Source organism: Zophobas morio, unplaced genomic scaffold (assembly GCF_036711695.1).
Source record: "Zophobas morio isolate AGI-343-1 ecotype UQ-CSIRO unplaced genomic scaffold, CSIRO_AGI_Zmor_V1 ptg000029l, whole genome shotgun sequence".
NCBI classification, from domain to species: domain Eukaryota; kingdom Metazoa; phylum Arthropoda; class Insecta; order Coleoptera; family Tenebrionidae; genus Zophobas; species Zophobas morio.
In genome coordinates, this window is record NW_026972134.1 from 8,118,832 (window position 1) to 8,130,402 (window position 11,571).

Below are 11,571 nucleotides of genomic sequence, written 5' to 3' on the forward strand. Positions count from 1 at the left end.
AATATAAATAGTTGTAATCATTAATCAATAAATCTTTGAAATGTACTTACATTTTACTTCCCGCACTAGTGCGGAAAAGTATCACTTTCCGCACGGGTTAGCGTGCGGAAACTAGTCACTTTCCGCACACCGTTAGGAAAAATATTTTACTCTATTACGAATGTGTTTTGGGATTCAGAAACTTTTGTATTACTGTTTTATTTGTTTATTGTGTTAACAACAAAAATAAAAATTATATTTCGCAAAATAAAGTTGTATTTATTTTCAAAAGTGATAAAAATTACATAAAATCAGGTGGGCACGACGTTTTCTAGGGATCTTAAACAGATGAGATAGAAGAATTTCAAAAAGCATCATGACAAAAAATTGAAGCCTGAGGACTACTTCTCACATATAGAGTTTTACGAAGGAACGCTTGAGAGAATCTACACAGAAAAAAGTCGTGTAAATTTACAATTATTTTACTGTTGCTTTTTATGTATTTTTTTACTTAAATTTAGTAAATTTACGTAAGTTAGCAGCATTGTGCATAAAATAAGTAAACTTGTGTCACTATTTGTGTTTTCACAAGTCAAATTGAAAAAACACAATACAGAATCGCAATTGTAAATGTATATTCACTTTATAAATGAATTATACTTTATAATACCGTAAATATACTAACATTTTTTACAATTACTTCCAACTTTGTAAAATAATCCAGTCTACCGGTGAAATCACATGCATACTGTGAATTGTTGATGCGCACGCAATCATTACTATAATGCTTGCAGGTTATAACAAGTTGGAGTGCATTAGTTGTGGTAATATATTTTGTACAAAATAGTGTATTTTGTTGTTAAAGGTAAGTACTTTACTATTCTGGTTTACTATTTTCCTCCAGTTACAAAAGTACACTTTCCAGGCGGATAATTACTTACTATAATTTGCCCATGTCATCTTTAATTGTTATGTTAATGCAATTTTTATCACAGGGTGATGATATGAATAATTTAAATGAAATTATCAAGGTGGCTGCGCCATGTGTAATTGAAATAGGCAAGTATTTAAAACGTCTTTGTACCTATAACATTTTAATGTATTTTTGTATTTTTCTAGAGAGCGATCCACAAACAATTAATCACGGAGTTTTAGAACGACAAGTAGTGATTCCAAGTGTTGTCACTTTAAAAGATGCAGTATCTTGGGCGTTTGGATTATATTTTATAATGAATTTAGAATATCCAGACGAAGATCAGCAGTTTTGGAAATGATGCAAAGATTTTTTTTGAAAATACCTACATCCAGATCAAGAATCCAAATCAAAAAGGATAACACCAACAAAACGCAAAGTAATTGGCCTTATGAACAAATTAAATTAATGTAAAGTATATACAACATCAATGACTTTGTTTTGTGTTTATGATTTTATTACATGTTTATTATGTTTTTCACCATAAAACAAAAGGTTCATTTTGTCCGACATGGTTTCTTTGATTAAAACTAGTACTAAAAATAACAATAATTTGTGTAAATTTACATATCAATTCACGGAAATTTACATACCAATTCACGGAAATTTACATACCCATTCACGGAAATTTACATATTTTATTGTAAATTTACAATCGTCAAAATTACATTTTACTTGTAATTTTACATGTTCTTTTGTAATTTCGATTTACATTCAAAAAGTAAATATCACATTCAAACTTAAAAATACATTTCGTTGGAATATTACCCTTATTATCTCGGGTTACAAATTACCTGTGATTTTGACAGTAAATTTACAAGTAAACTTTTTTCTGTGTAGGCTGATGGAGAGTTTTTGAGGAAAATTTGTTTTACTGACGTTCATTTGGTCTTAAGGGAAGTTATAATCGTCAGAACGATCAAATTTGAGCATTACACAACCCTCACGTGGTCCATGACCTTCGTTATCAATGGCGTGCAATTGTCAGTGTATGACTGGGGCTTCTAGGACATCATGTCATTGCACATTTTTTCATCGAATCCGGATTGAATGCTCAGAAGTAGGATAATATGCTAGCTCAGCAAATACTTCCTGGTACTCGAAGGGTGCGGCATCTGCAGCAGGTCTTTTACATCCAGGACCAAATCTCCAACGATACAGCTCGCATAAATGTTGTTTATTTGAACCAGTATTTTTCCGCAATGTTGGAATGCAAGCTATACAAACAGAGAAGCGCTGAAACAAGCAATCCAGCAATATTGTCTTCAGATTTCAACTAAAATGCTAATCAACACGCGTAGGAGTTTTGAAGATTGGCTTACTTACTGTACAGCTGCTGAGAGCAGTCTTTTAAACGTGGAACTAGCAGTGTACTGTGCGACCGTATCGGATAGTGTTGTTTTAAAGCAATCCCAATTGTTGCTTATCGACAAATCCGAAAGAACAGATTTCCAATCTAGGTTCCCTAGTGGTTATTCAGTGCTTCAAAATCTATCACGTTCCGTTCAAGCGTGATAGTTCCCCTGATACGTGTGTAACAAACTTGTAAATCCATCATTAGAACTAAATGATCCGATTTACCAATTGGATTAAAATATTCCAAGTTCTAAATTGAACTGTCATCAGACGTTATAATTAAATCTAACACATATGGTTTTTGGTTCTACCCGAACCTTGTTGGCTGCGTAATGAATTGATCAAGATGACTATTAAGCAGCAAATTCACCAAAAGTTGAGAGGAATGAGAATAGGAACGACTACCACTAAGGGACCAATCCACATCTGGGAAGTTTAAATCTCCCAAATTACACACTTTGTCGTATGTATTCGATATATTCTCAATCTGGTTAAAAAGTGTCATATTGTCATTGAAAAGAGATGACGATGAGCTATACACACATCCTAGAGCAAAAGTGGTGCTGCTGGTAGTCACTTTTTAGAAAAGAGTATCAATAGCACCAGCAAGGGACGTAACCGTGAAATTTTCGGGGACTAGATCAGAAATGTAGGAACAAAAACCGCCACCCCTTATTCCAACCCGATCTGACCTAAAAATGGTATATCCATCGAGGGATATTAACGCATCAGTTATAAAAGAAGTCAACCATGTTTCGGACAGCATTATAATCGTAGGTTTATATGTATCAACAAAAGTACAAAAATCGTCAAACTTTGCCATCAAAGATGCCACATTAGTGTAGGCAACAGTGCTGACAAAGTGAGTAAGTAGTAAATTATTTGTTAATACCAACCAATTCGTCCTGCAAAGCTGACAAATCGGGAACCAGATCGTCCTCATTTTTGTCTTTTGCCGTTGTTTTTTATTTAATTTTTTTCTGTACCTTCTTACACCTATTTTTAATGCTTTTTTTATCAATGATAGGATAAACGTCGTACAATAAAGTAAGCACTCCATTAACATCGTTAGTATATAAACGCGTTAGTTTTAAAATGTCGTCATTACCTACTGCTTTGTCCATGAACTCTACGACTTTGTCAAAGCTCAGTGGTTACTGATCTGTGTTATCAATTAAATTTTTAGCTTAGTAGAACAGTTTAAAGAAAATAGTTCTTGTATCTTTGAACACCTAGTTTTACCATTAAAATCTTTAAAATGAAAAGTGATGTCAATAATAATAGTTCGTCTTTGTTCTAACGTATCTATATCTATTAAATTAATTTGATATAATCAGTGGGTTGTATTCGTTTTTAAACATGAACCAAATTAATATGATCCCAAATGAAAGAGGCGTCTTTATTGATCTAATCTTTTCTAATATTAATGATATAGAAATTAGTGAAGCTATGGATCTGTTATCGAATGTAAATTTTCATCATATTCCTTATATGTGGTCTGTATCTTGTATAGCAGATGCTCCCTTACTCTTGGAGAAGTATGTTTTTGATTTTGGTAATGGAGATTATCACTCACTTAATAATTTTTTGGCATCTGTGGACTGGACGTCTTGTTTCCGTAATAAAAATGTTGATACTAAAGTCTCGATATTCTATGACATTTTGTTTACAGGCATTAATTACTATATTCCAAAGAAAATTATTAAATCTGGGAGTTTTTATCCGATATGGTTTAACAGGGATCTTAAAAATTTGTGCTACCAGAAAAGACTCGCTCTTTTTTAATATAAATTGTCTGGCAAATTAGTAGATTATCTTAACTTCAAGTCGATTCGATCTAGCTGCAAGACCCTTAATGAAAATTTAAATTTTTCGTACATTGCCCAAGTTAATGTTAGTGTTACATCTAACCCAAATTATTTTAGGAAATATATTCGTAATAAGAACAAGGATAATGGGATTCCTAATTACATGTCATTTAAAGATAAGAAAGCGGACAATGGAGCAGATATTTCCAATCTGTTTGCGGAATATTTTTCTACAGTCTATGTTACTGATCCCACAACAAATTTACAAAATAATAATTCACCTAATTTAAAAGTCTTTGATAGTGGATTAAAGGTAACATTATTGGATGTTTTTCAAAATATTAGCATCTTAAATCTTCTTATTCCTGTGGCCCCGACGGTGTTCCAAGTATGCTTATAAAAAAATGCATTTGTACTTTGGCTGTTCCACTGTTCCTATTGTTTGAATCATCCCTTATGGAATCCAAAGTTCCTGATGTTTGGAAGTGTAGTTATGTGTCTCCGATTTTTAAATCGGGAGCACGAACCAAAGTAGAAAACTATAGAGGGGTTAGTAACCAATCAGTAATCCCCAAAATTTTAGATTATATTATTGCGAAACAACTACAGTGGTCTTCTTCTTCGATTTTAGCTACTCATCAACATGGGTTTTGTAAAGGTAAATCTTCTCTTACAAACTTATTGTCTTACTACGTGTTTCTTAATGATTCATTTCAAGTAAGGTCTCAAGTGGATTCCATTTACACTGACTTCGCAAAAGCCTTTGATAGGGTCAGTCATCACATTCGGATCTCTAAATTGAGTCAACTAGGGTTTAACGGTTCCACTGTAGATTGGTTGTTTTCGTTTTTATCGGGCAGATGTCAACAGGTTAGAATTGGCAATTTTATATCCCGCAGTTTCGAAGTTACTTTTGGTGTACCTCAGGGATCACACTGTGGTCCAATATTATTTTTGCTGTTTGTCAATGATCTACAATTTTGTTTCAAATATTCTAATTTTTTACTTTACGCCGATGACTTGAAAATTTTTAAACTTATTAAATCTCCTCAGGATGCGTTGGAATTACAATCTGATTTAAATAGCTTATATAACTGGTGTGATCGGAATCAATTGTTTTTAAATACTGATAAATGTTATGTTATAACATTCTGTAAAGTAAAAAAATTATACCAACATACCTATAAAATAAATGACAGTGTCTTGAAGGTAGTAAATGAAATAAAAGACCTCGGTGTGGTGTTTGATTCAAAATTGTCTTTTAAATCTCATTACGATTATATTTTCAAAAAGTCAATGAACATGTTGGGTTTTGTATGGCGTCACTGTCACATGTTATCTACGTTCTCTTTAAAGACACTTTACTGTTACCTCGTACGTTCGCATTTGGAATATTGTTCACCAATATGGTTTCCCTTTTATAAGACGGATAATGATTATTTGGAAAGAATTCAAAAGAAGTTTCTTAGATGTTTGGAGTTCCGAATGCATTGGCCCCACCATAAAGGCCAGTACGAGATCATCACCAATTTCATAAACCTGCCTTCTTTGCATACAAGGAGGATACTGTCGGATGGTTGCCTTTTACATGGTGTCATAAATGCTCATATTGTTAGCCCTGAAATATTATCACAATTGGATTTCTATGTTCCCGATCCTTCGGTTTGTAACACACGCAGTGTAAACAGTTTTAGAGTCCATTCTTCGTTAAAAACAAATTTTGCTTTTAATAATCCAATCAATAGACTAATGGAACTTGGAAACAAATTTGCATTCATAGAAAAGTTTGATCTTTTCCAGAATTCAAAACATATATTCAGACGTGAATTCCTTTCTATTCTTAACAATAATTGCCGTTAATTTTGCTCATGAGTTATGTTTAAGTTAGTGTTAGGTTAGATATAAGTTAGATATAAGTACTTATATGTTTCAGTCTTTTGTACATTTATTTAGTTTATTTGTGTAAATTGGACTAATCCGTAACGCGATTAATAATAATAATAATAATAAATGAGGACCCGAATGGGTGTGTAGGGTTCGTGTCTGCCTGCTACACCTTGGATCGCGGGTTCGATTCCCGCCTTAGCTCTGGGTATATGTCCGGTTTTCTGTAATTGGGCCTCGGCCTGTTGAAAACTAATAAAATAAGTCATTTCTCCAATTTCTAACTTCATGTAACGGGTGATGAAAAAGTTTTCAGATTAAAGTTGGCCATGGAAATATATGTCATGTCTTTGATTACAATGCAAATTATTGAAATACAAATGAGGTTGTGCCTGACATTTACAGATTAATCAAAGACATGACAAACATTTCCATGGCCAACTCTAATAATCTGAAAACTTTTTGATCACCCGTTACCTACCTTATTTTGATTATTCACACTTTATGTATTCACGTTTTCCATTTTTACTTAAGTAGAAATAACTTATGATTAAGAATTTATGACAAAGATGTTTATGGAATGTATCTACATGGCATGTAACAATAAATTTATGAATTGCATATTTTCCTCACAAGTAACTAGCTGACCCGGCGAACTTCGTACCGCCTTAGAATTAATAAATGATTCGCATATCATTGTTGCACTACTTTCTTTATCTGTTATCGCAGCGTTGAAATATCGTTCGTGTGTTTCAGCGGGTCGTTTATCTAAGTACTCTGATCACGACTTTATAGTCATCGCTTGGCATGTGATCCAACGCAGTTTTGAACAACCGAATCAATACAGGATGTTTATAAAGTGGCAAGAGCATCCAATTTTAATAGATTCGCGAACAAGCCATATGAGCAATTACGTCGGAAAATTTGGATAAACAGCGGACGTAGAAGATAGGAACCCAGACCTGTTTTAATTTAGTTTGTTAAATTCACTTTCGAAAAGTTTCAGAAAATATCTTTCAAGGTTATAAATATAGTCATTTTGAGTACTAATAGGTTATATTTGTTGTCAATGTAGTACTTCTGGCAAGAAGCCATGGTTGTCGTTGAAAAACCACCGAATCTGTAGTGAAAACTGTTGCAGGTGGAATATTGAAAGTAGCCCATTATGTAACCCCACAATATTTCCAGAGGTACGTAATAATTATGAATACAATTGTGTGTGTTAGGAATATCAAAGCTTTGAACGTTCGAAAGCCAAACCGCACCGAGAAAGAAGCAAATATCAAAGTGAGGGTCCTCCAACACAATTGTGAAGACAACAGCGTCATCAAAACTGATTGTATTCCTGTTGCTGATGTTGAGCTGCCGTTAGAATAAGATTTCATATTTATATACCCTGCCCCGCAAAATTAACGCAAAATTTAAAAATTTTATTTTGCACAAGTGGAAATCGTACGTATGAACTGGCCTACACTACACGAAGTCCGGACCTCAGTCCCATCGAGCATTTATGAGACATAGAGGGAAAAAGAATTAAAGCATTACAGCACCCTCCTACTATCATTCCAGAGGTAAGAAGAAGTTAGAAATTTGATTAACAGTATGCGAGCTGTTATCAGTGCTCGAAGAGGCAATACACGTTATTAAGTCTTTTAAAGCATTATCAAATGAGATGTTATTTTTTGGTTTCTCGCAATTGGGTTGCAAATCATTATTAGTTTGTTGTTTTTGTCGATTTTTGTTTTAGAATTCCTATATTTGATTTAATTATTACGAATTAGGGACCAAAGTAGAAAAAATAACAAGATTATCTAAAAAAAAAAAAAAATTTTAAAATTTTGCGTTAATTTTGCGGGGCAGTGTATTACATTTATCAGTCAGTTTACGTTTGAGTGCATATTTACCAGAGATTCTAATGACATTGTTGTTCAAGCAAATATTGAATGCAATGTTATGTATGAAAGAGACTAGAAGTAAAATGGTGGGAAACTCTCTTTTCTGTTAAAAATACTGAAGAAACCATTTGTCTTTGTGGAACTATTTTAGCAATCTTTAATTTATTGTTAGTACACTTAATTGATGAACATGAGAATAATAATATAAATATGGAAAATATTTAAGTCCACAACATGGTGTGATTTCCATAACCTCAAACCTTTACTTTCATTTCGGCGATTGTAATGTTTATATTGTATTGCTGGAACCCGAACTTAATTACTACGTCCATTTGTATTCACAAATATTGCATTTTGTATCAGTAATAAGTTAATAACCGATTTAATAGCGTTAAACCACGAACTAAGTTTCGGTGTTGAAATGAACGTTATTGTTCTAAGAAGAGTATGTGGTTTAGCAGGTCGTTTCAGATTTCACCGGGATTAATTTATGTCAACAGTTCATAGTGCGTCACTGTAAGTTTACCTTCTTTGTACATTGAGGCGTATCACAACTTATTCACACTTTATAAAATTGTGGACCAATATGATCCTACCCTGGGATGTGGTCCAATCCATTAGAGGATGTATAATATTTGTACTTAAAACCGCAATAACACTTGAACAAAATGATAAATAAACAACAAAAACAATGTTCTAAAATGACAATTGTATAAAACAAACGGAATGAACACCAAATTAGTATTTAATCAATATGTGTACTTCAATAGAATATGATTCGAATAATTTTTACATTGAGTAAAATTTGCTAGACACCTGCAAACATTTCACTTTAAATACGAGTATACAATGTTTGTTTAATGTGTCCATATATTTCACATAATTCAAAATTATCTCAAAAATATCTTCTTTTTTATTATCTCAAGTATATCTTGTCTAGAGTTTGTAAGGTTGTGTATACTATTTTCCGATAAATTCCTTTTCAGTCTCAGAGTAAAAAGTTTGCAAACAGTAGGAATTTTTTAGGTTAGCAACCGTTTGATTAATATTACCCCGTTAAATTACGTTCCAAATAAATCAACTTCATATTATGGACGACTTGGTAATTGGCATTGATCTGGGTACAACAAATTCCTGTGTTTCGTTATATACAGAAGGAAAAACAAAAATTCTAGAAAACGCATTCGACGGAAGAATCACACCTTCCTTCATTTATTTTTCGCCTGATGGAGAAATCGTCATCGGAGAACATGGTGTAAAAATGTCAGTTCATAAACCAGAAAATGGAATTTATGGTAAAATAATAAATTGTCCTGATCTCTAAATATCTAAAGAAAAATTTTCAGAAATGAAACGACTCGTGGGACGACAGTTTGACGACCCAGAACTCCAGAAGAGCTTGAAATATTTTCCTTTCAAAGTAACAGCGAGCCCTTCAAACCTTCCGCTGGTTTCTGTTAAACAAAAATCGGCCATATGCAAGAAATCTCCTCAAGAATTATACACAGTACTACTGAAAGCGCTAAAGAAGTATACCGAAGCAAAACTCGAAGAAACTATCAACAAGGCAGTAATAACCGTTCCTGCCTATTTCAACGTTGCCCAAAAAGAAGTAACTTTGGAGGCGGCAAAAGACGCCGGATTTACGGTCTTGAAACTACTAAACGAACCTACTGCTGCCGCTTTGGTTTACTATTTTGAGAATGACACCGATAAAACTCATCGTTCTTTAGTATACGATTTAGGAGGTGGTACTTTTGATGTTGCAGTTTTAGAGAAACGTTTCGAAAACATACAAGTGCTTTGCGTAGCCGGAGACACCCAATTAGGAGGACATGACATTGACACTTGTCTTTTGAATTACGTTTACCGAATACTTCGAACCCAGTATGGTTACGACCCGGAGGCAAGTTCCGACGATAAAAGACGGTTACGCCTCAAATGCGAAGATGCAAAAAAAGAACTATCGACAGTTGAGAGTACCGTCATCACGATCAACGGAATGGTTTCGAAACATCCGAAAATCAAAATAAGTCTGACGAAAGACGAGTTCGAAGCGATGACAGACCACTTATTTAAAAAAACGATAGATATTCTTGACGAATGTTTGAGAAGTTCGAAAATTTCGAAGCGATCGATTCAAGAAATTATTTTGTGTGGTGGTTCGACCAGAATACCGAAAATACAGAAACTTGTTTCTGATTATTTCGACGGAAAACAATTGAACAAGTTCGTCAATACAAGTGAATGTGTGGCCGAAGGAGCAGCTTTACAAGCGGCCATGTTGTCGACGAATCGGAAGCAAAAAATCGATGAACTTCGGATTGTTAATGTCCTTCCTCTTTCCATAGGCACTTGGGGACACAGCTTGTGTCATGACATGTCGTTCTTAATCAAGAGAGGCACGAAGTTACCAACGAGCGTAACCCATGTTTTCGTAAACACAGAAACTGATGAAACTACTTTTACATTTGACATATATGAAGGAGAACGTTTAGATCTTAGAAAAAACCGTTATTTAGGCACTGTCTTACTAACTGATGTAGAATCAGCCGCACCTTTTCAGAAAAAATAACTCTTTCTTTGCTCATCGACCAAAATGGCATATTGACTGTCAAAGCCTCAGAAACAAACGGGAATAATAATTCAAAGACGGTAAAAGTGAATTATACCCCCGGAGCCAAAAGTGATCGGGAGATTCAAAATTCTCTGCTCGACGCTGCAGCAAATCAGGAAAATGATGAAAAATTTATACGTTTTGTTCCGTACAAGATATATTTAATTGAATACTGTGTAGGAGTGATGTACAACTTGGATGATAAAAAGTTAACAGATAGATACATGGAATTATACAACTTTTGTAAAAGAGTTAAGAAAAAGGCTGAAACTTTAGAAATGAATGATGAAGGTCGCACGAAAGAAATTATTGCCGATTGTAAACGACGATGTAAAACCATAGTAAAAACGCATCATTTTCGTTATATGCCTAGAGACTGTGGTCTTTGAAAAATGTGGTAATTTGTATTTCATATACACTTATAAGCGAAAAAAATCACATTGAGGTATTTAAAATATTAGAAAATTTGTGCCTTTGTTGATATTTAATAAAAGAAAATATATACATCAAACTTTTGCTTTATATTCATACACAACCAAAAAGCACGAAGATTTTATCCGGTTGGTTTTATTATTTGCGTCTGGACTGGTTATGATTAGTTGCTTATCTCTGCCACGCTGTACAGAAATACCATTTCATAACCTACCTAACTGAAACTTCCTAAATGGGGATTACTGCAATGCCAACTCTATAACAAATAGGTAAACATTTTTAGACGGCATGAGGGTCCGAATAAATAATTTTAACTAGTTCACAACTAAATCGTTATACTAATTGGACGACCTTATCGTCCTCAAAATGGGTTTCTCCAAACACTTCATCAAAAATAAACCAGATAATAGCTTTTACTGCTATCGGAAGATTGGAGTGGTTGACATCGAGTATTTATTAAGATGAGATATTTTTTAAGCATTCAATAAGTGTTGTTTTTTTGAACAAATAATTGTTCTTAAAGACAGGTACCTATCATGTGTAATTAGAATATCTGCGATCCTGGATTTTTATTAGACAGATAATCTCCGAAAGTACTGGGCCGATTGTCAAATTTTGTACTTATGT

The 11,571-nt window shown here is 33.6% G+C and overlaps 1 protein-coding gene across 1 annotated transcript; it reads left to right on the forward strand.

Annotated features, from left to right (window-relative positions):
* The first annotated feature begins 8,896 nt into the window (after positions 1 to 8,896).
* On the forward strand, positions 8,897 to 11,023 carry LOC135137522 (uncharacterized). The gene is made up of 2 exons (XM_064067208.1): positions 8,897 to 9,190; positions 9,242 to 11,023. Exons 1-2 carry the CDS (start codon positions 8,986 to 8,988, stop codon positions 10,468 to 10,470), a joined length of 1,434 nt encoding a protein of 477 aa, XP_063923278.1. The 5' UTR covers positions 8,897 to 8,985; the 3' UTR covers positions 10,471 to 11,023.
* The last annotated feature ends 548 nt before the right edge of the window (positions 11,024 to 11,571 follow it).

Bases quoted from the DNA above. Each gene is read 5' to 3' on its own strand.
- LOC135137522 (XM_064067208.1), top strand. From the start codon at position 8,986: ATGGACGACTTGGTAATTGGCATTGATCTGGGTACAACAAATTCCTGT. The intron at 9,191-9,241 runs GTAAAATAATAA...AAAAATTTTCAG, and splicing joins ACCAGAAAATGGAATTTATG to AAATGAAACGACTCGTGGGA.